A 27624-nucleotide genomic window follows, 5' to 3' on the forward strand; every position below is an offset into this window, starting at 1 on the left:
ACAAGAGGTTGAGTCATTGGATTAGTTATACCATAACTTAAATAACATATAAAGGGTGCTACAAAACACCACTTGCTCTTTTGCAATAGCATATTGCAGCCAGTTGAAGGATTACCATGGCATGAAGGATAGAGATGCCCTTATTATAGGGCATTGCATGAAACCCATTAAGACTACATGGCATAATGTTTGGTTGGATTATCTTGAATATGCAACTGTAATGATAGGTGGGGCTTTTTGGCTGAAAATGGGCAGCTGCAGATCTAGAGTTAAATGAAGCCTAAAGTTTCCTACACCTGAAGAACTCCAGAAGATAAGGGATTTCTGACAGAGTTTTGCTCAATTGGAAATTTGCACAAAAGGATGGCAGCTAAAAGCACACCAAGTGACTCCAGCGGTTCAGTTCAGGGATATCCAGATAGTATAAGCTGAGCACAGATGGAGATGGTGCAGTAATCAGAGGACTGAGTGAAGCGTTGATAATGCCAGTGAGAGAGGGAAAAGGGTGGGATGTTGAGTGAGAAGATAGTTGGAGGAAGTTTAAAAAAAAATTCTGGGCTAAAAAGCAGCCCATACCAGAAACCAACAGCAGTTGAACATTAGTGATTGAAAACTATTCTGAACGATTTGCATTGTTTCTCATCACTACACTTTGATTTAACTGTAATGGCAGAGCAAAGTCAAGGAGTGAGTGACCTACTGCTGTTTCTTATTCACATTTTATGACAAGGTTGGGTTGAAACATAGAAATACTCAGGTCTGTTTGAAGGACTGCAATTATGAACAGTCCCAGTTTGGGCATTACTTATATCGATATGCTCCACAATGTGAGGAGAGACAGGATGGAACACAAGATCAAGACGAAAAGAGAAATTGCCAGCATTGGGGAATACAAGTTTGGAATTGGATAGGCTTTCAATAATAATCTTAATTTATTTTTTTCCAATTTGCTTTACTAACTGAATTCAATAGTAATTTATACTAGAGTCCTAGACTTTAGACCAATATTCACTGCAAATGTAACTTCCCTCAAATCATATCAAAAAATGTAACTTGTCGTATAAAATGTAGACAGATTATACATTTCAAAGCAGTTTAATTCAATGCAATGATTTATAAAAGTGATTTCATAGAACATGTATTTGCATTTACAAAGTGCACAAGTAGTCAAAACCAAGAGAATTTACTCCCAGGATTCAATTATTTTTTTACTCAAATAAATAGGCAGCTGATAACACTTCCAGAAATGCTGCTCCATAGTATCTGTAGCAATTAAAACCTGCAACCATGACAGACAGCAAAATGCAACACAGGAAGATCACACTGGTACCCAAACTATTTTAAGCACTTAAGCCGGATGGTGCTTATGGGATGCCAAATCTGAATGTGCTTCCGATTCTTTGGAATGACTCCTTTGCCAGACAATATAACTGCACAACTGTGTTGCTCCTGTTTGCTTAGACTTTGGACAGGAGCCCAGATTCTGGTGCACTTGCTTTGATGAGGTTTTGAATTTCCTTGAAATGAGGATGATCCTTGTCAGCAACCAGTTGGAGGAGAATGGCTTCACTGGTGGTAATTATAATCCCGGTCCGGGCTAGACGCTATGAAAATAAAAAAATTCTAATACAGTTCAGGGCTGACAAATAAGAAAGAAACAAATTTCACTATTCCTCTCCCCATCCTAACTGTTTTTCACTCCTTTTCTGAAGATGTTAACTTTTGTTGGGGTAGTTTTACAGATCTCAGCTACACTCCACCAAATCATATGTGACGTTTTGATTTATTTCTGAACATAGACTATGCACCCTGAGAGCCTTAAAACCACATCTCAATTATGCCAACGCACCAGTGGCACCGAACAAAAACTATTGTTTTCACCTTCTGTCCTGTTCAAGAGCTTCAAGACCAACTTGAACAGTCAAGACACTGCTCACGCTGCAAACAGATGGCCCAGCACAGATTGTGGGCCAGATTTGGAATTTTCCAGGCCTGGCTGACCATATAACATTCTTTCAATAAAGCACCAGTTTTCAATCTTCCAGGAATTAAATTTCCACCTGTTTGCCAATAGCAACTTAATGTTATCGAATGTCTATAACACCAATGATGTTAAGAGTACTTGAGGTTACTTTGGTTTCTAATGAGTCTAAATTTATAATCAATATTACTTTTCATTTTTGAAGTTTAAAAAGAATGTGGTACAGAAGATTTTCTTATTAAATCATTAATTAATCTAGCCCTGTTGTTAACTCCCATGTTATGACAAAATAGCTTTCATCTCTTTAAAAGAATTTGCATATCAGGGCAACATTAGAGTACTTTGTATTTGGGCAATTATATAGCAAATACATTTTAACATGGATAAAATGTGCAATACATTTACTGAGGGCAATAGAAATATTACCTACAAAAAAAAACCCCACTGAAAACAGTACAGCATCAAGAGACAGAGGAGTAAAATTATTAGAGGCACCATTACAGGTCAGAAAAATCAGTCTAAATGCCAACTAGATATTCAGATTTATTTCTAGTGCTACAGAATTCAAAATAGTCCAATATGTCAAATGCTTTGAGGAAGATCCTGGACAGTTCTCATTTGTAGGTACTACAGTGTGTTCTGGTCTCAACACTTTCATTTTCATACTACAATGAAGAAAACCCCAAAACGGGGCTGCACGGTGGCACAGTGGTTAGCACTGCTGCCTCACAGCGCCGGAGACCCGGGTTCAATTCCCGCCTCAGGCGACTGACTGTGTGGAGTTTGCACATTCTCCCCGTGTCTGCGTGGGTTTCCTCCGGGTGCTCCGGTTTCCTCCCACAGTCCAAAGATGTGCAGGTCAGGTGAATTGGCCATGCTAAATTGCCCGTAGTGTTAGGTTAAAGGGGTAAATGTAGGGGCATGGGTGGGTTGCGCTTCGGTGGGTCGGTGTGGACTTGTTGGGCCGAAGGGCCTGTTTCCACGCTGTAATGTAATCTAATCTAAAAAAAATCTAAAAAAAAAGTTAAAGACAGCTTCAGAAAAGAGGTTAGGGATAAATGCTGAACACGTTCGACACTTACTTTAGAAAGGCTTAACCTTAATCTTAAATCCATGAGTCCAACAGGACTGAAGTCAAGGAAATATTACAACTTGAGGAAGAATCGAAAACTGGAGATCATGGGTATAAGTTAGTTACAATAAAGTTAAATGGGGAAGCAAAGAGAAACTTCTTTACTCAGACAGACGTCAAAATGTGGAACTTACTATGTCAGATAGATGAGGGAAACAGATGCATTCAAAAACAAACTGCACAAGTATAAAGTTGGTAGGAATTACTGAACGGTTGTGATGAAGAAATGCAATGTGAAGAGAATTGTGTAGCATATAAATGTCAAATTCTCTTGAGCCAAAATGTTCCATTTTTGAATTCTTTTTGTTTTCTCATGAGATGTAGCTATCACTGGCTGGGCCAACATTTATTACCTATCCCTAGTTGCCCTTGTGGTAGTGGTGGTGAGCTGCCTTCTGGAACCACTGCAGAGCAGTACAGGACAAGAACTGGCCCTTCAGCCCACCATGTCTGTGCTGACCATCATGCTATTCTAATCTCATCAGCCCACATATGGTCCATATCGCTCTATTCCCTGCCTGTTCATGTGTTTATCCAAATGCCTCTTAAACTTTGCTATTGTATCTACTTCTATTATCACCCTTGGCAGCAAATTTCAGACACTTACCATCCCATGTGTAAAAAAAAACTTACCTTGTACATCTCCTTTAAACGTTCCCCCACCCCATCCACCCATTCACCTTAAACCTATGCACCCCTTAGTATTTGACATTTCCACCCAGGAAAAAGACTTTTGACTATCCATCCTATCCATGCCTCTCAATTTTGTGTTTTTCTACCAGGTTGCCCTCCAGCCTCCGACACTCCAGCAAAAACAGTAGCAGTTTGTCCACCCTCTCCTTATAGCTAACTCACTCCAATCCAGGCAACATCTGGTAAATATTTGTTATACACTCTTCAAAGCCTCTACATCCTTCCTATAGTGTTGTGAGCAGAACTGCACAATACACCAAATGTGGCCTAACTAAAATTTTACACAGCTGCACCATGGCTTGCCAACTTTCCTACCCAATCCCCTGACCGATGAAGGCAGGCCTGCCATTGGCCTTTATCACCACCTTATCCACTTGCGTTGCCACTTTTAGGAGCTAAAGACTTGGACGCCAAGATCCCTGTGTATATCAATGCTCCAAAGGATCCCATTATTTACTGTATACTTTCCTCTTGCATTTCACCTCTCAAAATGCATCACTTTACATAATTCCTTATCTTCACCCAAACAGATTGTTCACCATGATCTCCTGAACCAAAGTCATTCCTAACTATTACAGCAAATCGAACCATGATTAGGAGAACCACATTCTGCTTTATCTAGCTCCCTATTAGTCTTGATGGTCATATATCCCTCACTACTTGGTGCTCAATCATTGTCAATCTGCAGCCACTTCTCAATAATGATTATCAGATAACTTCCATTCACTTCAATGTGTGCCACTAATAATTTACTTTAAATGCTGTGCACAATTAGACAGTCTTTAGTTTGCTCTGTACAATCATATCTTTGTATCAACACCTTTCTTGATGTTGGTATTTTTAGGTGTTTTTGTTACATTTTTCTAAGCCTGACAACCGTCCCCCCGCACCCGTGCGCGTAATTATTTAATTCAAAGCTGGCTTTACTTCCCTAATTATACAACCCATGAGGACAGCAGGCCCTGCACAGTTCTGATGTATACCATCCCAATGGTACAGAATTCTATGGTCTAGCTTTCTAGAGTAGAATAATATTTGTGCACAAGAGGTCGTTAGAGACACAGATAATCTATTTTGGGACTTTCAACAACAACAGAAAGTATTAGAGGGATACAGCAAAATGAAAGTAATTCAAACCTACAGTTTTGCATTTTCAGGATAATTTGCTAAAAATGCCTAAGTTGGTTCCCCTCATTCTGTGAGATGTGTGCGCGCTGACTGGTCGGGAAATAGATGCTGATCGCTATATGTATTTTCACAGGGAATGTGCCAGTTCATCAAGAATGCCAGTTAACAAGTTAATTAAAAGCAAACAAACATTCTTCCAAATTTGTGATTTGGTGTTGGACTGTGGTGTACAAAGTTAAAAATCACACAACACCAGGTTATAGCCCAACAGCTTTTCTCAGCAGAGAGCGGTGCGAGCTGGGCGGAAGTGAGGTTGGAGCGCAGAGCTGGTCGGGAAGGTAAGTGATTGATATTTGAGTGGGTGTGTTCACAGGTAAGCTACTCAGTGTTCTTGCTTGAGACGAAGTGTAGAGTAATGGCAAGCCAGGCAGTGGAATGTTCCTCCTGCAGGATGTTTGAGGTAGGGGTGACCACCGATACTCCTGCCGACTTCATCTGCAGGAAATGCAGTCAGATTCTGCTCCTCACAGAACGAGTTAGGGAACTGGAACTGGAGTTGGATGAACTGAGGATTATTCGAGAGGCTGAGAAGGTGGTAGATAGAAGCTACAGGAACATAGTTACGCCGGAGAACAGAGGTAGCTGGGTAACAGTTAGAGGTGGGAAGGGGAGGAAGCAGGCAGTGCAGGGATCCCCTGTAGTCATTCCCCTAAACAATAGGTATACCGCTTTGGATACTGGTGGGGGGGGACAGCCTAGCAGGGGTAAGCTGCAGTGACCGGGTCTGTGGCATGAGGTCTGGCTCTGAGACTCAGAAGGGAAAGGGGGAGAGAAGAAGAGCGCTAGTTATAGGAGACTCTCTAGTTAGAGGGACGGACAGGCGGTTCTGTGGACATGGGCGAGACTCTCGGATGGTTTGTTGCCAGGGTCCGAGACATCTCGGACCGTGTCTTCAGAATCCTTAAGGGGGAGGATGTGCAGCCAGAAGTCGTGGTGCACGTTGGCACCAACGACATAGGCAGGAAGAGAGGTGGGGAGGTCATTCAAGAGCTCAGAGGGTTAGGCTGGAAGCTGAAAGCTAGGACAGACAGAGTCGTCATCTCTGGGTTGTTGCCGGTGCCATGTGACAGTGAGGCAAGGAATAGGGAGAGAGTGCAGTTGAACACGTGGCTGCAAGGATGGTGTAGGAGGGAGGGCTTCAGGTATTTGGACAATTGGACTGCATTCTGGGGAAGGTGGGACCTGTACAAGCAGGACGGGTTGCACCTGAACCAGAAGGGCACCAATATCCTGGGGGGTAGGTTTGCTAGCACTCTTCGGGGGGGGTTTAAACTAATTTGGCAGGGGGATGGGATCCGGACTTGTAGTCCAGCAAGTACGCTAGCTGTTTTTCAGGATGTCCAAGTGTGTGGGGAGGCTGTGAAGAAGGTAGCACTGACAGGGAATACTTGCGGACACAGAGATGGGTTCAAGTGCGTATACTTCAACGCAAAGAGTATCAGAAATAAGGTCGGTGAACTTAAGGCGTGGATAGGTACCTGGGACTACGATGTTGTGGCCATCACGGAAACGTGGATAGAAGAGGGACAGGAATGGTTGTTGGAGGTTCCTGGCTACAGATGTTTCAGTAAGATTAGGGAGGGTGGTAAAAAAGGAGGGGGGGGGGTGGCGTTGCTAATTAGAAATGGTATAACGGCTGCAGAAAGGCAGTTCGAGGGGGATCTGCCTTTGGAGGTAGTATGGGCTGAAGTCAGGAATAGGAAAGGAGCAGTCACCTTGTTGGGTTTTTACTATAGACCCCCCAATAGCAACAGAGATGTGGAGAAACAGATTGGGAAACAGGTTTTGGAAAGGTGCAGAAGCCACAGGGTAGTAGTCATGGGCGATTTCAACTTCCCAAATATTGATTGGAAGCTCTTTAGATCAAGTAGATTGGACGGGGCGGTGTTTGTGCAGTGTGTCCAGGAAGCTTTTCTAACACAGTATGTAGATTGTCCAACCAGAGGGGAGGCCATTTTGGATTTGGTACTCGGTAACGAACCGGAACAAGTGATGGGCTTGTTAGTGGGTGAACATTTTGGTGATGGTGACCACAATTCTGTGACTTTCACCTTGGTTATGGAGAGAGATAGGTGCGTGCAACAGGGTAGGTTTTACAATTGGGGGGGGAAGGGTAATTACGATGCTGTAAGACAGGATCTGAGGAGCATAAGTTGGGAGCATCGGATGTCAGGGAAGGATGTCATGGAAATGTGGAACTTTTTCAAGGAACAGATACGACGTGTCCTTGATATGTATGTACCGGTCAGGCAGGAAAGAAATGGTCGTGTGAGGGAACCTTGGTTGACGAGGGAGGTTGAATGTATTGTAAAGAGGAAGAAGGAGGCTTACATAAGGTTGAGGAAACAGGGTTCAGACAGAGCAGTGGAGGGATACAGGATAGCCAGAAGGAACCTGAAGAAAGGGATTAGGAGAGCCAAGAGAGGGCATGAAAAATCTCTGGCGGATAGGATCAAGGATAACCCAAAGGCATTTTATGCGTATGTGAGAAACATGAGAATGACGAGAACGAAGATAGGTCCAATCAAGGACAGTAGTGGGAGACTGTGTATTGAGTCGGAAGAGATAGGAGAGGTCTTGAATGAGTACTTTTCTTCAGTATTTACGAATGAGAGGAACCGTATTGTTGAAGAGGAGTGTGAGAAACGGACTGGTAAGCTAGAGGAGATACATGTTAGGAAGGAAGATGTGTTGGACATTTTGAACAACTTGAGGATAGACAAGTCCCCCTGGCCTGATGGGATATATCCTAGGATTATGTGGGAAGCAAGAGAGGAAATTGCAGTACTGTTGGCAATGATCTTTTCATCTTCACTGTCAACGGGGGTAGTATCAGGGGACTGGAGAGTGGCGAATGTTGTGCCCCTGTTCAAAAAAGGGAATAAGGATAACCCTGGGAATTACAGGCCAGTTAGTCTTACTTCGGTGGTAGGTAAAGTAATGGAAAGGGTACTGAGGGATAGGATTTATGAGTATCTGGAAAGGCACTGCTTGATTAGGGACAGCCAGCATGGATTTGTGAAGGGTAGGTCTTGCCTTACAAGTCTGATTAAATTCTTTGAGGAGGTGACCAAGCATGTGGATGAGGGTAGAGCAGTGGATGTAGTATACATGGATTTTAGTAAGGCATTTGATAAGGTTCCCCATGGTCGGCTTATGCGGAAAGTCAGGAGGCATGGGATAGAGGGAAATTTGGCCAATTGGATAGAAAACTGGCTAACCGGTCGAAGTCAGAGAGTGGTGGTAGATGGTAAATATTCAGCCTGGAGCCCAGTTACAAGTGGAGTTCCGCAGGGATCAGTTCTGGGTCCTCTGCTGTTCGTAATTTTTATTAATGACTTGGATGAGGGAGTCGAAGGGTGGGTCAGTAAATTTGCAGATGATACGAAGATTTGGTGGAGTTGTGGATAGTGAGGAGGGCTCTTGTCGGCTGCAAAGGGACTTGGATATGATGCAGAGCTGGGCTGAGGAGTGGCAGATGGAGTTCAACCCTGCCAAGTGTGAGGTTGTCCATTTTGGAAAGACAAATAAGAATGCGGAATACAGGGTTAACGGTGGGGTTCTTAGTGAGGTGGAGGAACAGAGGGATCTTGGGGTCTATGTTCATAGGTCTTTGAAAGTTGCCACTCAGGTGGATAGAGCTTGTAAGAAGGCCTATGGTGTATTAGTGTTCATTAGCTGAGGGATTGAATTCAAGAGTCGTGAAGTGATGTTGCAACTGTACAGGACTTTGGTTAGGCCACATTTGGAGTACTGTGTGCAGTTCTGGTCGTCTCACTTTAGGAAAGATGTGGAAGCTTTGGAGAGGGTACAGAGAAGATTTACCAGGATGTTGCCTGGAATGGAGAATAGGTCGTACGGGGATAGGTTGAGAGTGCTAGGCCTTTTCTCATTGGAACGGCGAAGGATGAGGGGTGACTTGATAGAGGTTTAGAAGATGATCAGAGGAATAGATAGAGTAGACAGTCAGAAACTTTTTCCCCGGGTACAACAGAGTGTTACAAGGGGACATAAATTTAAGGTGAAGGGTGGAAGGTATAGGGGAGATGTCAGGGGTGAGTTCTTTACCCAGAGAGTGGTGGGGGCATGGAATGCGCTGCCTGTGGGAGTGGTAGAGTCAGAATCATTGGTGACCTTTAAGCGGCAATTGGATAGGTACATGGATGGGTAATTAAGCTAGGACAAATGTTCGGTACAACATCGTGGGCGGAAGGGCCTGTTCTGTGCTGTTTTGTTCTATGTTCTAACAGGTTTATTTGGAAGCACTAGCTTTCGGAGCGCTGCCTTAGAGCACAACCACCTGATGAAGGAACATCGCTCCAAAAGCTAGTGCTTCCAAATAAACCTGTTGGACTATAACCTGGTGTTGTGTGATTTTTAGCTCCATACTTTTGGTATTTCTTGTGAATTGTCGAGTGTAAGTATGAAAAACTTCAAGAAAATGTATCTTTTAACGTTCAAAATCTGTTAAGAACATCTTCTTAAAACGACATGTTTTAAATATTCTTTTAAAAATCCTACCTCTAAAGCAAACATCCTGTCCATCATACTCCTTGAAGAAGTTGCATCAGCGACAATATGGACTTCAAGGCCTCTTCCAATCAGATCCAGTGCAGTCTGCTGTATGCAAACATGAGTCTATTTGGGGTTCAGGGAGTTTAAAGAAAGGAAATTAGCAATAATTTTAAACCTCTGTTAATGTAAATTATAGAAAAAACTACGGATTAGATGGCCATTGGTAGGAACAGTTAACCATCACATATATATTTCTTTTTGTATTTAAAGTCAAACAAATCTGGCATGATTTTCAGCATTTAATGTTTTTAATTTATTTTTGATTGCAAAAACCAACTTCTGAAACAGTCTTCATCTTTGGGTGCTGTAGTCATTATCTGAAGTAAATACAGGGCAGAACAGAGTGGAAGCACTATTCAAATCTAACTGAGTCGGCAGTTTCCTAGATATTCTCCTGCAGGCTCTAATAGTAACAGGAACACACCAAGAGGCTTAGCAGGTTTATCTGCACAATGATGGAAGGTTTGTGAAGGCTGCAAAATCCTCTACCATTGAATTCTCCAATGCTGGCCTGTTTGGCGGACTCTTATCATTATAGCTTGGAGATGGAGGGGTTAGGTTCACATGCAGACTGTGGGAGGCAGTATTTGACGAGATGAAGTTAACAAAGGTGGTAGACAAGAGACTAGCAAGGAAAGCACTGAAATAATGAGTAAATAGTTGAATATATTTTTTCCCTTCAAATACAAGGATAACTGAGCTGGATGAAGGGCAGTTGTTGGAAGAGGACAGGTTGGCTAAATGTATCAGATTTCATGGATGAGAGGGAAAATTGATCGAATCACAGAATAATGTAATTTGCAACTTTGACTAGGTCTGTTAGAAATCTTGCAACATGACAAAACAATTAGATAATAGGTGAACAAGGTATTGGTCTAGTGGCATCATTGCTTAGCTATTAATCCAGAAACTCAGAAGCCCTTCCTGAAGAAGGGCTTATGCCCGAAACATCAATTCTCCTGTTCCTTGGATGCTGCCTGACCTGCTGCGCTTTTCCAGCAACACATTTTCAGTTCTGATGCATTGGGTACCCAAGTTCTAAAACGAGTTAATCATTTGTCTTGGTACAAAGAAAATACATTGAAAATAAAGGAGTAAATTGAACGTACACAAAATAGACATCCACATACCTCAACTCCAAACAACACAACACTTTGAACTCCTGGCATTTCATTCAGAGCATCTTCCACGACTGGTACAACCATTGAAAATTTTGTTTTCGGTACAACCATCTTGGCTGTTGTCACATCAATTTCTGTGACGGTACTCCCGAGTCCTTTTGGATATTGCTCAGTGACAATAACAGGAATTCCCAAAACGTGAGCACCCTGAACCTAGAGGTATGTTCAAAATAATATTTTAAAAATGAAGTCGGGAACACAATGTTTCTCTGAACAGTTTAGTAATAAAGTTATATATCACATATTGACAAATTTGACACAGCTTTTCACGAGATGATGGGGGTGGGACACAGGCAGATGAGGGTAGTGCCGAGCAAGTTGGAGATTAGAACTTTCAGAAAACATTTGATACGGTGCCATAGGGCAGGCTGGGTGGCAAGTTAGAAACGTTTGAGATCAAAGCGTCCTTGCCACATGGATTGGAAGTTGGCTAAAAGATAGGAAGCAAAGAGTAGGAATAGACCGACATTTCTCAGAGTGGAGACAAGTTGAAAGTGGTGTTCCCCAGGGATCAGTAGTGAGACCCTTGCTTTTTCTGATTTATATAAATGAGTTGGAAATAGGGGTTAAGGGCAAAATCTAAATCGGCAGATGGTACTAAGCTAGAGAGAAGCATGAACTGTGAAGATGATGCTAAGCGATTTCAGGAGGACATTGGCCAAATGCGCAGATACCTGGCAAATGAAATGCAATGCAGAAAAATGTGAAGTAATGCATTTTGCTAGAAGATTCACAAAGAGACAATACAAGCTCAACGGTACAACTTCGATGGGAGTACAGGAGCACAGGGACCTTGAGGTTCTCTGAAGGTGGCTGGGCAAGTTGAAACAGTTGTTAAGGCAGCTTACAGGATCCTTGGGCTCATAAGTAGAAGAGTATAAAAGCTACACCTCGACAAATCATTGGTCAGACCACATTTGGAGTATTTTATTCAGTTCTGGGCATCTTTTTAAGGACAAGTCCTGGAGAGAGAGCTCAAAGATGATTTACTAGAATGATCCCAGGAATGAGGGATTTTCGATACAAGGAAAGATTAGAGAAATTAGGCTTATTCTCCTTGGAGCAGAGAAGATTCAGAGGTAACCTTGAGGTGTTCAAAATTATAAACAATTTTGACAGGGTAAAGCAGGAAATTCTGCTTGCACTGGTTAGTGTGTCAGTAATTAGGGGGTCACAATTTCAAGATTGCCAGCGAGAGAGTTAAGAGTGAGATGAGGAGAAACTTCTTTAGTCAGAGAGGTGTTAGGATTTGGAATGTGCTGCCTGGGAGTGTTGTGGAGGCAGATTCCAGGTAGGTTTCAAAACAGAGCTAGATACATATTTGAAAGTGATAAACCTAGAGGGTTACAGAGGTAGGGTTAGAGAATAGGATTAGCTGGGTAGCTCTTTCGGGAGCTGGTACAGATATGATGGCCTCCTTTTGTACTGTAAATTTATTACCGAAGACACCTAAATCCTCAAAATATATACCAGTCAGCTTCATGGCAAATACAGACTCCGTATAGACGTCTATAGAACATAGAACATAGAAGAATACAGCGCAGTAGAGGCCCTTCGACCCTCGATGTTGCGCCAATCCAAGTCCACCTAACCTACACTATAGATGAAGCAGAAAGCAAAGGAACAATTAAGCACTGATTTTAAACTTATATTCATATATGCCAAGACCACAGCATTGAAGATTGTACTATTTGTAAGTTATAAATGACAAAATATGCCACAATTTATTATATTAGCCAGGTTTCGGGATAGCAATGTCACTGAAACTGTCAGTATCTAAATATTGCCCCTCTAAAGCAAACAGAACAATTGAGAATAACTGAAAGGAGTTTCTATGTTCCTCCATAATATGCACTACATTCCAGATTGCAAACAGCTAAAATTCACTTAAGTGATGAGGGTTTAATTTGTCTAGCAAAACAACTAGAGTGAAAAGACTTTGTTACATGACGTTTAACTGTTTCAGATTGCACACTAATTTTGTTGGTGGTCATGTGTCAAAGTAGCATCCCACCTTTGACCCAGCAGCTTTGATTTGAGGTCAGGACTTCTTGCCAAGGAAGGTGTACGTGTAATATGGCCTAGCGAGTTAAGCTAGATTAGAGTGGTGTCTGTCTGGCAGCATCCAAGGAGCAGGAAAATCAACACTTCGGGCAAAAACCCTTCATCAGGACTGAAGGCAGGATGCCTGCAGGGTGGAGAGATAAATGAGAGGAGGGTGGGGCTGCGGAGAAGGTAGCAAAGAGTACATTAGGTGGATGGGGGTGGGGATGGAGGTGATGGGCCAGAGAGGAGGGTGGGGGAGGGTAGCAAAGAGTACAATGGGTGGATGGGGGTGGAGATGAAGGCGATAGGTCAGAGGGGAGGGTGGAGTGGATAGGTGGAAAGGGAGGTTGGCAGGTAGGACAGGTCATGAGGATGATGCTGAGCTGGAAGGTTGGAACTGGGGTAAGGTGGGGGAGGGGAAATGAGGAAACTGGTGAAGTCCACATTGATGCCCTGGGGTTGAAGCCTTCCGAGATAGAAGATGAGGCGTTATTCCTCCAGGTGTCAGGTGGTGAGGGACCTGCATGTCCTTGACAGAGTGGGAGGGGGAGTTGCAATGTTGGGCCACAGGGCGGTGGGGTTGATTGGTGCGGGTGTCCCAGAGATGTTCCCTAAAGCGCTCTGCTAGGAGGCGCCCAGTCTCCCCAATGTAGAGGAGACCACATCGGGAGCAACGGATACAATAAATGATATGGGTGGATGTGCAGGTAAAACTTTGATGGATGTGGAAGGATCCTTTACGGCCTTGGATGGAGGTGAGGGAGGAGGTGTGGGCGCAGGTTTTGCAATTTCTGCGGTGGCAGGGGAAGGTGCCAGGATGGGAAGGTGGGTAGTTGGGGGGCATGGGCCTGACCAGGTAGTCACAGAGGGAACGGTCTTTGTGGAAAGCGGAAAGGGATGGGGAGGGAAATATATCCCTGCTGGTGGGGTCCGTTTGGAGGTGACGGATACGTCAGCAGATGATGTGGTTTATGCGAAAGTTGGTGGGGTGGAAGGTGAGGACCCGAGGGGTTCTGTCCTTGTTACGGTTGGAGGAGTGGGATGTAGACGAGATTTGTTGGAGGGCATCTTCAACCACATGGGAAGGGAAATTACGGTCTCTAAAGAAGGAGGCCATCTGGTGTGTTCTGTGGTGGAACTGGGCCTCCTGGGAGCAGATACGGCAGAGGCGAAAGAATGGGGAATACGTGAAAGCATTTTTGCAGAAGGTAGGGTGAGAAGAGGTGTAAACCAGGTAGCTAGTTAAGTGTCAGCCTGAAGACCATTTTCAATAGGTGGCAGAAACAGTACTCGTCTGATCAGCTACCAATAGAAGGCAATATCAAACCACTCCAGTAATTTACCCATAATCATAGAATAATCCAATGGAAGTCCATGACCCATTCCTCAAAATGGAGGATATAAAGACAGACTAATTTTATAATTACTGTCAAGAAATATTTTTTGGAATACTCATGATTTATAAGTTTTGTAATACTTTCTTGCTTTAGAGCTCTATGATGTTAGTTATGAAGCCAATAACCCTGTATGCTTATTAAATATCCTTCATATCAAAGCTAATAGAGAACTGTGAAATGGCAGTGTAACAATAGTTAACAGAGCAGCCCTTTGAAGACACAAGTGGAGTTAAGGAAAATGGAGAGAAATGGGTGGTTTTATAGTACAATGGATAGAAACCTTGCTTCTGAACAAGAAGCTCAAGGTTCCTGAGCCACTTCAGGACCTGACATCATGGAAGGTGCATTAATGATGCCGCAAAACCGGTTGATTGCCAACCTACAAATCTCTCCAACATTAACATGGCAGTAAGAGCAGGATGGAAATTCCTGATCCGACATAACTGACACAGTGTAGTATCCCTTAAGCAATAACTGGCTTCAGGCTAGTGGCCCGTTTCAGGAAAAACAAAGCTACAGAAGACAGACACAAGGGCTTACTTTGTCTGTCTAATTTCTAGTCACAGGAAGTCTACATCTACAGAAGCAGCCTAAAAATAAACTATAAATGTTCATACTGGGCTAGAAACATCTCTGGATTTGCATGTTGTATGAGCAAGATCACAAATCAGTAAAATGTTGGTATAACAGTCAAGATCAGGTGTGATACAATAACACAAGTGGGACATTTTATTCTGATGTACGTGCTAATCTGCAACTTCCTGAGACACTTCAATTTCTTCGAAAGATCATACCAGAACCTCAACAGAGTAAGAGGGCAGAGGAGAGAGTAGTGGCCATCACTAAGGAGGTGGTGCTAGGAAGTCAAAAGGTCTGAAGGTGCATAAATCACATTAACCTGATGGACGACACCACAGGAATAAGAAGGAGATCGTTTAAGAGATTGTGGAGGCATTGGAGATCATCTTTCAGGACACTAGAGTAAGGAGGGTCCCAGAGGACTGAAAAATGGCTAATGTAACACCCAATTTAAGAAGGAAGGGAGGCAGAAGACAGGAAACCCTGCTCGGTTAGCCTAACCTCTTCCATTGGTAAGACTTTAGGGTCCATTCTTAAGGATGAAGTTTGTGGAGTACTTGGAAGTTCATGGTAAAATAGGACTGAGTTAGCACGCTTTGTTAAGTGGTCGTCATAATTGAGATATCTGTTTGAATTCTTTGAGGAGGTAACAAGCAAGTTAGACAAAGAAAAGCCAGCAGATGTGATCTTTTTGGATTCTAGAAGGCCTTTGACAAGGTGCTTCATAGGAGGCTGCTAAATAAGAGTTCATGGTGTTAGGGGCAAGATATTACCATGGATCGAGAATTGGCTGACTGGCAGAAGGTGAAGTGGGGGAATAAAGGAGTCAGTGTCGAGAGCATAACTACCACATTACGCGTTAATGATCTGGACAAAGGAACTGAGGGCATTGCTGCTAAGTGTGCAATGGCACAAAGATAGTTGAATGCACAGGTATTGTTGAGGAAACCTGGAGACTGCAGAAGGACTTGGACAGGCTAGGAGAGTAGGCAAAGAAGTGGCAGATTGAACACAATGTGGGAAAATGTGAAGTTATGCACTTTGGTCAGATAAAGAGAGACTATTTTCTAAATAAAGAAAGGCTTTGGAAATCTGAAACACAAAAGTTCTCAGAAGTCCTAGTTCAGGATTCTCTTAAGATTAATATGCCGGTTCAGTTGGCAGTTTGGAAGTTAAATGCAATGTTCACTTTCATTTCAAAAGGGCCAGAACACAAGAGCAGAGATGTACTGTTGAGGCTGTATAAAGTTCTGGTCAGACTGCACTTAGAATACTGTGAGCAGTTTTGGGCTCCATATCTAAGGAAGGGTGTGCTGGTGTTAAAAGGGGTCCAGAAGACATTTAACAAAAATTATTTTGGGGATGAAGGGCTTGTCACACGAGGAGCAGTTGCGGATTCTTGGTCTGAACGTGATGGAGTTTCGAAGGTTGAGGAGGGAATACGGAGAGGTCTGGATGTAGTGGGCAGAAGATTTTTCAGTAGTAGGAGACAAAAAAAAAGATCACAGCATCAGCATGAAGGACAACCCCTTAGAACTGAGAAGAATAGGACTCACATGGTGGTGAATCTGTGAAACTCATTACTACCGAAAGCTGTAAGGGCCAAGCCCAGAGTGTCTTTAGGTAAGATAGGTTCTTGATCATTAACAGCATCAAGGGCTACAGAACAAAGGCACAAGAATGGGATTGAGAAAAATATCAATTAGGATTGAATGATGGAGCAGACTCAATGGGCTGAATGACCTAATTCTGCACCTTTATCTTATTATGCTAAACCAGCAGTGATTCAGCCTTCACAGATCTCTATCTGATAATCCTGCTGGGAAAATCTAGCTTAGTACAGCAGAACTGCACCAGCCGTAACCTTAAACATTTTAGGCCAACTCAATTTAAAAAAAAAGCCTTTTCCATTCCTGCTCTCAGTAAAAGTACAGACATAGCAACACCTACGTTTAAATTAATATGTTCACCAAATAAACTCCATCATAAGATTTCTTTAATATATTAATCAAAGGAAAGAAATAAATGGTGAAAGGCTGTCCAAAACTGTGTGTTTGTCATAAAGGACATAAAAATCCTTGGCACATTTGCAAATTTATAAAATAAACTTCAAAAGATATAATTCTGATAAAATTTAAGTAGTTTTTTTTCCATACAGTGCTAAAAAGATTCATTAAGACAATATTAAAGACATCAGAATAACAGGAAATAACGAACCTGCGCTGATATAGCACCATTTATGGCCTCAGGGCTTGCAAACTAGGTACCTTGATCATTAAAAGATCTATAACCAGTACAGGAAATAGATCATCAAAAGTTAAAAAAAAAATGCTGGTCTTTAAAATTTTAACGGCTGGAAAATAAGGAGTTAGAATTTATACTTGAGTTATACAAAGCCATTGATAGATCACACATGGCATATTGATGAGTAGTTCTAGGCAACACTCCTTAACAAGGACATATCATTCCTGGAGGACGACGGTGTACATTTAAACAGTCTGATGGCTGGACTCCAAGAGTTAAAAGTTTCAAGAAAAGATTACACAAGCTTGAGTTGTGAATTTAGGGAATTTAGAAGCTGAAGGGATGACTTGACTGAAGTATAAAATATTAAAGGGAAATATGTTGAGTAAAAAATATTAAAAATGGGAACAGCTTGGCGTAACAAGGATAAATTGCAAGAGACTCATTGTAGAGTTTACATCAGGGACAGACTCCAAAAGATTAGTGAAAACATTTCAACACATTAAATATTAGAAGCCTAGAACTCACTTTCGGTGCTCGACTAACAGCACAAATTAACAAAGGGTAATTAACGGTTGTACATAAAACTTCCAAAAAAGTCATTTAATAAAGTGCATCATAACAGTGAAATTGAAAAACACAGAATAAAAGGGACAGTGGTATCATGTTTACATAGTTCTTTGAATGACAGGAAACTCAGCAGTGAGAAGTTGTTCTCGGAATGAAGGAGGTACGTTGTGGGCTTCATGGGGTTTGACCATTGATTCCTTGGACTATATTAATGACCAAGACTTGGAATTGGTGTCATTTACACAAATATTTTAGATGATATATTCCTTAGAAGTATTGTGAAATAGAAGTTGGATTGCAATATGCTTCAAGGACACAAGACAGGCAATAGAATGGGCAACAAATATCAAAAGAAATTTAATGAATGTGACATGATATATTTTGGAGGAAGCATGAGGATAGTCATTATGTGCACAAATTGGAAGAGGTAATCAGACAAGTTGAGAAAGCAATTGAGGTACATGGGATTCTGGGCTTTACAAATAATGATTTAAGTGTACAAAAGAAAATAATTTGAAGTAATCTATATAGAACAGGGTTGACCTGAATTGGAATATAGAGTCCAACTACACTTCAGGAAGGATGAGAAGCTATTGCAAAAGCTACAGGAAAGATTTACAAGGGTAGATCCAGGGATGAGAGACTTCACAGACCACAAAAGAATAGAAGGCTGGGGCTGCTCTCCATGGAGGAAGGTTGACAGGAGATTTGATAGAGATGTTCAAAATCACAAAAGATTAATACAGAGTTAGACAGGAAGAAATTGTATGTGATAGCATAAATTGTGATTGTTATAGAACTAAATATGGGGAGAAGGGAACAGCTTTTTATAGAAAGTTGTTACATATTGAAATGCAATAGCTGAGAATGGTGTACACAAATTCACTTGTGGCTTTCAAACAGAGGACTGTATAATTATTGGAAGACAAAAGCAACTACAAAGCCCCAGGGAAAAGGCAGGGGAGTGGATCTAACTGAGCTGTACTTGCAGAGAGCCAGCTTGGGCATGGTCAGGTGGCTCTCTTCCCTTGTTGGAGCAATCTACGAACTTTAAACATCTAAGACTGATAGGGTCTTTGGTTATCAAACTCTCATTAATATTACAAATCAAGCAATCTCTGTGAATAATGCAATAGGTTTGAAGAACTAAACAGTCCACCCCTACTCCAATGTTCCCACCCCTTCCACAGTTGATAAAACTTCTTTTGAATTGTGATTGCTGTTGTAGGATGGACGCTAGCCAATTAGCCCACAGATAAGTAATCAGGAAAACCTTGAACAAAAATCTGCTCTCAATCACCAAAAATTAAGAAAATAAAAATAATTTAAACCTATTTAAACAAGGTTTAACTTTTAAAGAGGACAGGATATTACATTGATGGAGAGATCATGAATAAGATTCTGAACAAAAGATACATAAATTTTATGTAACAATGTAGCAATGCTGGGTCACATTTCAGAATGAGTAAAAACTTGAGAAAACTCACCAGCCTTTGGCCTACACTTATGATATCTCCAAAATACTTGATTGCAGGCCTGAACCTTTCCTGCATATCACAACAGAAAAAGACAGTACTGGAAGCCACTAGGTTTCCAAGCGAAGTCATCTGGTTAAAATAAAGACAAAAACGTATCATGTCACAATTGGTCATTTCACTACTTCTTGCCTTCAAAGTAACAGATATTAGACATACAATAGGTTGGGTGATGGAAATACCATTTATAATAGTCATTATCAGCCAACACTATACATAATCATTCAACTATTAGCTCAGGATAGTGAACATGCGCCATGTCGCAGATATCTCATGCCCCATATATTTAAAGGGTTACTGCTCATCATCAGAAGCATTTTGCTTGCAACTTACAGAACCAACATATGGCTTTTCCAGATCAGCATTTACAGCTTTACCCCTCAGATATACAATCTAACAGTAATGGGATCAGTTAATTGCAAAAAGCACTCCTGTTCCATGATATCATTAATTAGTTTCTTAAACTTTCTTTGATATAGCCACAAAATCTGAAAACAATAAAAGCAAAATACTGCAGATGATGGAAATTTGAAACAAACAGAATGCTGTAGAAACCCAGCAGGTCTGGCACTACCTGAGGAGAAAGGGAGTAAGGGAGAGAGGGAGGGGGACAGGAAGGGGGAGAATAAGCTCGAGAGCGAGACAGAGTTGACATTTTGAATCAGGTTTGACTCTTCTACAGAACTGGCTCCCAGTTAAATTGGTTTTTCTTTCCATAGATGAGGCATGAAATCAACTTTTCCTACATTTTTAAGAAAAATATGCAGCTTGCTTTAGTGATGGAGTTCAATACAAAAAGACTTTCAGTATTTTCTCTGGTCTATTTCTCAGGGTATTATCAAAAAACAATCAGTGACAATCACATTGTAAAAAGTAGTATTCCTATTGATCACTAATATGAAAATTTTCTATTTTGATTTTGTAAAATTGAAATGATGAATTTTTAGAATGCTGTTTGGTGAAGTACACAAAACAAACAACAGACCTTACGTCTGGATGACTAGGCTGGAAAGCACTGTGGTAAAGAATTATATTGATTTACATACCAACAGGTCAAATATTTTGATCCATTGCTTCTTCACTTAACACTGGGTACAAATTCAACAGTAAGTTTAAACATTAGGGAACTAGTTCTGACTACTCATGATTATTATTCTATAAACAAGTAAAGCTAATGATGCTCCAACAGAAAAGTGACTAAATAATAGGCATGTTCGATAACAGATTTCGTCTGCATTGGTGCAACATTGTGTTCCAGCACGCGATGTTTTACTTTTAACTAATGTATGACAGCAAATACTGGCTACAGGAAGGCATGGACAACTACTGAACTGCAGTGGTTCAAAAAAGCACTCACCACCACATTCTCAACAACTCAGGACGGCAATAAATACTGGTCCAGCCAGCAACACTCACATACCACAAGTGAATAAAAAAAAGGACAAAAAAAAATGAAAGGTGAGGAAGCAACAATAGTTATTCAAAGCATGTGATGCGATGCAACATAGATGTTTTAACTCATTAGCAATATAGAAAGATTACACATTTTACCCACAAGAAGCAAACAATTCTTGTAAACATGAAAAATTACAAGATTATTAATTTGCTGAGGGAGAAAACCAGTACAGTCTCAGTATTACATATCTTTTTGCAAGATTCGAGTTTCAAAGATTAAGAGCACCATAATAATTAACAAAATGTTTAATTATAAATAATGTCCTTATGACATACTGCTTATGTTTGTAATCAGGATTTCCTTAAGCCAAATTATGTAAGGTTTTCATGCACCTGCATGCAGTGTAATATAAATGCTGCAGTTGCTGAAAGAGTCCAAAGTTAATTATCAGTCATTAATTCAAGTCCCCACAGACGACCACCCAATGTCTTATTCTCTGGAGCTAGAAGAGATCACCAAAGACAATAAAGCATGCTTGCAGATCTCGTGCTGCATTCTCTAAACACTGACAGTCTTTACATCTGTGACAGGACTTTCCATTGAAGCCAGACTGAAATATGCCATGCAACTACACCAAATATGACAAAGCAAGAAGACTAACTAGAATAGACCTGCCAGTCATTCACTGCATCATCACCTGAGAACAAGACAAGGACAGCAGGGAGATGCAACATATTATTTTAATGACACTGTGCTACATGATATCACCCAGAACAGTGGAACAACATGCTTAAACACAATTGAAGGAGAACTATTTTTATACTCCTTACTGGGATACACACATCCCTACCAAGGGCACTATCTTGTTACCGATTTCCATTTTTTTCAGAAAGATTTGCTGAGCCACCTTTTCGAAACACTGCAATTAATCGGAAGCAGGCACTCCACAAAGTGATGTCGAGGAGTTCCTGCTTTATAATGCAGAGATGGTGAAGGGACAATGATAATAGTTTCAGGTGAGGATGGTGTATGACTAGGAAGGCAATTTACAGCAGTTAGTGATCCCATGCATCTGCTGGCCTTGCACTTCAAGGTGGCAGAGATCATAGAATTGGAAGAAGGTGTTGCTGAAGGAGGCTTGGCCAGTTGTTGAAATGCATCTTGTAAATGGTACACTGCTGAAACTGTGTGCCAATGGTTGAGGGACAGAATGTGATACTAATCAAGTGGTGTGCTTTGTCCTGGACGCTGCCAACATTCTTGAGCGTTTTCGAAGCTATATTCATTTAGGTAAGTGGAGAGTATCCTATTACTCGCCAACTTCTGCTCTGTCGATAGTGGGCAGGCTTTGGGCAGTCAGAAAGTGAGTTATTGCTGTGGAATTCCTAGCCTCTGACATGCTCCTGTAGTTACAGTATTTATTTTGCTGGTCCAATTACATTTCTGGTCAATGGTAGCCCAAAAAAGACATTTAATGATAGGGCTTTCAGTATTGGTAATTTCTTTGAATGTCAATAGGAGATGGTTAGATAATAAATTGTCTTGCACTTGTGTGGTGTGAATGTTACTTGCCACTTATCAGTCCAAGTCTGAATGCTGTCCAGGTCTTGTTGCATTAATGATGGCTCAGTTGCTAGCTTTCTGATCACACTGGTTACAACTCAGCAACTCTCTTCCTTGCAGCTTCAAATATGCTGCAGCGTTCCCTTGACTATCCCAAAGTCAGCTTACAAGGATTCTGTAGTGTGCAATTGGGTCATTGTTGGTTAATGTTCAACATCAGTCGATGATCCTCTGAAATGATGAGATTTCCTAAAGCCCTTGAGCTAATGAATTGCAAATTCTGTAAATGAAAAACAGTAGAACAAAGATATTTAAGAAGGTTAAATAGACATGAATAAGTCGTATCTTTATTGTAGAACATAGAACAATACAACGCAGAACAGGCCTTTCAGCCCTCAATGTTGCACTGATCTGTGAACTATTCTCAGCTCGTCCCCCTACACTATCCCAAAATCATCCACGTGCTTATCTAAGGATTGTTTAAATCTCCCTAATGTGGTTGAGTTGACTACATTAGCAGGTAAGGCATTCCACGCCCTTACCACTCTCTGCGTAAAGAACCTGCCTCTGACATCTGTCTTAAATCTATCACCCCTCAATTTGCAGTGTGCCCCCTCGTACATGCTGACGTCATCATCTTAGAAAAAAAGACTTTCACTGTCTACCCTACCTAACCCTATGTATGTGACCATACATATTTGATATTTTTACTTCACAAAATAAGGTACTAATATATAGTTTTGAATCACAACAGATGGTTATTTACCCATGAAATTTTATACTGCGGTTTGACTGAACAATTATATTTTAGAAATCACTTCTTTGAAAAGTGTCTTCCTTGTTTCTTCATCAACTTCTCTATTCATCCTTCACATATTGGTTGAAAATCTGCAGTACATCCTTTCTTCACCTTCTGTGATGCAATGACTGCACATTATAGAATCTGCCATATGTGACTGCAACTTTATCCTTATTCCGGTCATCTCTTAATACATCGACATGGGAGGAAACTGTTCTAATTACTGAACAAGATGTATGATGATGTTGTCACTTTGATACATATCTTGACAACAAAGCCCAGTTCACATTTGCAAGGCTTAGTGTAGATATAAAGGCTAGACCAATAAAAAAGGTACAAAATTGTTTCTAAACACGAGTAAATCTAGATGCTGAAATCAGACAATGGCCTCAAATTTCTATATCCAAGTTATATTTAAAAATTAAGTTTAATGAAGCAGGATGCCAAATGTAAAATTTTAAACAAGCAAATATATCAACACTCTTTGTTAGGTTCTTTTTCCGAGGTTTCACACATGAGATGCAATTTGCACAAACCAACTTCTGCAAACAGTTAAAGTTTATTAAAGCTTGTACAAGCTAGGTGACCCCTTTTGACCCTCTTTGCAGCATGTGAAGTCGAGTCAAAGAGGCCCTGAACAAAGAAAACACATTCCCTTCATACAGGTCAGTGTTAATGCTCACAGATACTCCAGCCACTCCTCCATAACCATGTTATCCTATATACAACGCTAGGATGAGGTCATCCTTGGAGATAAAGTAAGTGTAAATGCCCTAAACCTGGGGAACTGTTATACAGACAATTTCCTGACTCTGTGATTCTCCAAGACAGTGTAGATGTGACATGCCCTAACTTCAGGGCAGCACTGCAAATGAGTTCTGGCTCCGATACTTCCTCAGACAATGTAGGTGTGACAGGCTTCAGCATCAGGGGATGATCGCGCAAACAAACCTGACTGGCTGGGGGATGGCTATGAAAGTGTTTCTGAATGGAAGGGACTGAATGAGAATTAAATTTGACAATAGTAGGAGATTAATAGTAAATGACTGTCTAAACGGCATGCGAGTCGTCCGCAGTCCTGCATGAATGTTGTCCCCACCCACTTGCAGAATGTTCAGCTTCTGGAGTAAGACAGTACAGTTTAACCCTTTAATATTACATTAATGTCTAAAGAGATGGTGCAATTTAATCTTTTAATATTACTTCTTTAGCAGTGGAAACCTGTGAGTTAATTTTGCAACTGGAGTGGGAATTTCTTAAAGCACTATGCTCAACCGATGAAATAGAACTTGGTTGGAAGGCACGAGCTACAGTCTGCCCAGACTATAGACAAAAGCCCCAGGAGAATGAACACTATCTGGAATAAAATCTATTGTAGATTTTATCTGGTGTATTGTTCACAATAAGACTATACTATTAATAAAACCAAAGTCAACAGATGAAAACAACTTATTTAACAATGCAATCATAAAATAGATATTTTTAGCAAATTTTGAACAATGGTTTAGCAATCAAATGAATTAATGCCAGTAATCTTAAAATAAATATTTCATTCGTTTGAACACAGCAAATCTTGTATTTGCACCACTATATGGCAGTTCTCCTATAACTTTGTAGTTGTGTTCCAGCAAAACCTCACTAACAGAAATAATGGGGCCGATGGGACAAGTGGGATTTGAGGCGGACCAGCAAAAAATATTAATCACGATCGCTCAAAAATCATCAAAAGCCTAAATGAAGGTTTAAATCATAGTTATAAAACAAAAAGTAAATTTAACACATTACACTGAAAAAAATATTGTTAATGGAGGGACAGAAGGTCATCATCACCACCACTTTCAGGTGCAGTTGTGGTTTCAGAAGTGGATGGCTGTGGCTGATTGTCTTCTGACTGTTTCTTGGGGGTTGGTTTAGATTGTGATATGCAGGTACAAGAACAAATTAGGAAGGCATGTGTAAGAATAATGCAGTCCTGCAGGAATTATATATCTCTTGTCTCAGAGGGAGAGCAATGAACATTCATTAGCTTGTTTAGATTAGATTGCCTACAGTGTGGAAACAAGCCCTTCACCCCAACAAGTCCACACCGACCCTCCGAAGAGTAACCCACCAGACCCATTTCTCTCTGACTAATGCACCTAACACTATGGGGAACTTAGCATGGCCAATTCACCTAGCCTGCACATCTTTGGACTGTGGGAGGGAGCCAGGGCACCCGGAGGAAACCCACGCAGACACGGGGAGAATGTGCAAACTCCACACAGACACTGTGAGGCAGCAGTGCTAACCACTGAGCCACCGTGCTGCCCCATTTTTGAGATGAAGCTGCTCGGTGTATGGTACTGGACCTCTCGCTCTCACCTCAGCGGATATCGGCACAAACATGCAAAACAATCACCGCTGGAATTGCACTATTGAGAACAGAGGTAAGCGTTCTCTGAGTCTACACCAATGTTACTGCCAAAACACACTTTATACAAGTACCACTTGTACAGAAGTAGCATTAAGTTTGAAACCAAGTAAATTTAAACTGATCAGTTAGAACTAGCTGTGCAAATGATTGGAGACCTTGTTCTTTTTCGACCTCAAAAACAATTGAGTGATAATTAGCAGATCTATTAGATAGTGAAGATGCTTTGGAATAAATAAGTCTTTGAATCTAACACAAAAAAGTCAAAATATTTTAACGACATTAGTTCTCCCAATCTGTAAGTATTTTTTACTTGGCAATACCTTCAGCAGTCAGGTTAGAGTTCTACAGAGACACGGGAAAATATAACCCTCCCTGGGGTCTGAGAGACATCTGTCACCGTTTTGGAAGAGGAATAGGTGTGGGGCCGGCGTTCAGGGGTCGGGGGTGAGGGGTCGGGGGTGAGGGGCCGAGGCTCGGGGCCTGGGGTCGGGGGCGTTGGGGTTGAGGGTCCGGGGGGGTCGGGGCCTGGGACCTGGGGTCGGGGCCTGGGGCCTGGGGCCGGGGGTCCGGGTCCGCCTCCGGCTCCCACACTCACCGGGACCTGCAGAGACACGAGCCGCAGTTTGCACCGCTCGGTGACCACGAAGCCCTTGGGCAGGTCGATGTACTCCCCCCATTCGGGTGACTCCAGTTGGATGACGAACTTGCGGTGCACTCCGATCAGGCCGCCGTAAAGACTCAGGAATTTCTGGATAAGTACCTCATGGCCCGAGCCGGCCGGCACCGAGCTCGCTCGGGAGAAACTCGAGAAACAGAACAACACGGGAACCGCGCACTCCGCCATCTTACCGCCGCGTCACTGACCCTGGCCCCGCCCCCTGGCCCCACACTGTCCCCGCCCCCTGGCCCCACACTGTCCCCGCCCCCTGGCCCACACTGGACCCACACTGGCCCCGCCCCCTGACACACACTGGCCCCGCCCCATGGCACCACACTGGCCCCGCCCCCTGACACACACTGGCCCCGCCCCATGACACCACACTAGACCCACACTGTCCCCGCCCCCTGACCCACACTGTCCCCGCCCCCTGACCCTCACTGTCCCCGCCTCCGGCCCCACACTGTCCCCGCCCCCTCCACACTGTCCCCGCCCCCTGACCCACACTGTCCCCGCCCCCTGACCCTCACTGTCCCCGCCTCCGGCCCCACACTGTCCCCGCCCCCTCCACACTGTCCCCGCCCCCTGACCCACACTGTCCCCGCCCCCTCCATACTGTCCCCGCCCCCTCCACACTGTCCCCGCCCCTGGCCCTACACTGTCCCCGCCCCTTGACCCCACTGTCCCCGCCCCCACACTGTCCCCGCCCCTTCCATACAAACCCCGCCCCCTGACCCCACTCTGACCCGCGGTCCCCGCCCCCTCCACACAAACCCCACCCCCCGGCCTCACTCTGACCCGCGGTCCCCGCCCCCTCCACACAAACCCCACCCCCGGCCTCACTCTGACCCGTGGTCCCCGCCCCCTCCACACAAACCCCACCCCCGGCCTCACTCTGACCCGTGGTCCCAGACCTCACCCCTGACCCGCCCTCCAGCCAGACCCCGCCCCCTCACTGATCCCGCCCCCCGAGGCTCCCTGCTTCAGCAGTCACCCCACCCCCGTGCACCACCCCTCCTGCCCACTCCCCTGTCCCCCATCCCAACCCCATCTCCCCCACCCCCATCCCCCCATCCCCCCACCCCATCTCCCCCATCCCAACCCCATCTCCCCTAACCCCCATCCCAACCCCATCTCCCCTAACCCCCATCCTCCCATCCCCCCACCCCATCTCCCCCACCCCCATCCCAACCCCATCTCCCCTAACCCCCATCCTCCCATCCCCCCACCCCATCTCCCCTAACCCCCATCCTCCCATCCCCCCACCCCATCTCCCCCACCCCCATCCCAACCCCATCTCCCCTAACCCCCATCCCAACCCCATCTCCCCTAACCCCCATCTCCCCCACCCCCATCCCCCCATCCCCCCACCCCATCTCCCCCATCCCAACCCCATCTCCCCTAACCCCACCCCATCTCCCCTAACCCCCATCCTCCCATCCCCCCACCCCATCTCCCCCACCCCATCTCCCCCACCCCCATCCCAACCCCATCTCCCCTAACCCCCATCCTCCCATCCCCCCACCCCATCTCCCCTAACCCCCATCCTCCCATCCCCCCACCCCATCTCCCCCACCCCCATCCCAACCCCATCTCCCCTAACCCCCATCCTCCCATCCCCCCACCCCATCTCCCCCACCCCATCTCCCCCACCCCCATCTCCCCTAACCCCCA

General features: G+C 43.2%; 1 protein-coding gene across 1 annotated transcript; it reads right to left on the reverse strand.

Moving 5' to 3' along the window:
• Positions 1-1076: 1076 nt before the first annotated feature.
• Positions 1077-26136, reverse strand: isoc1 (isochorismatase domain containing 1). Its single transcript, XM_043718050.2, has 5 exons — positions 25888-26136; positions 19074-19193; positions 10700-10903; positions 9516-9632; positions 1077-1604 (listed from the first exon to the last, which is right to left on the reverse strand). The coding sequence occupies exons 1-5, from the start codon at positions 26134-26136 to the stop codon at positions 1458-1460; spliced, it is 837 nt and encodes a 278-aa protein (XP_043573985.2). The 3' UTR covers positions 1077-1457.
• Positions 26137-27624: the final 1488 nt, after the last annotated feature.

This window comes from Chiloscyllium plagiosum, unplaced genomic scaffold, assembly GCF_037043375.1.
Source record: "Chiloscyllium plagiosum isolate Xiang-an unplaced genomic scaffold, Cpla_swu_hap1 HiC_scaffold_2, whole genome shotgun sequence".
NCBI lineage: Eukaryota > Metazoa > Chordata > Chondrichthyes > Orectolobiformes > Hemiscylliidae > Chiloscyllium > Chiloscyllium plagiosum.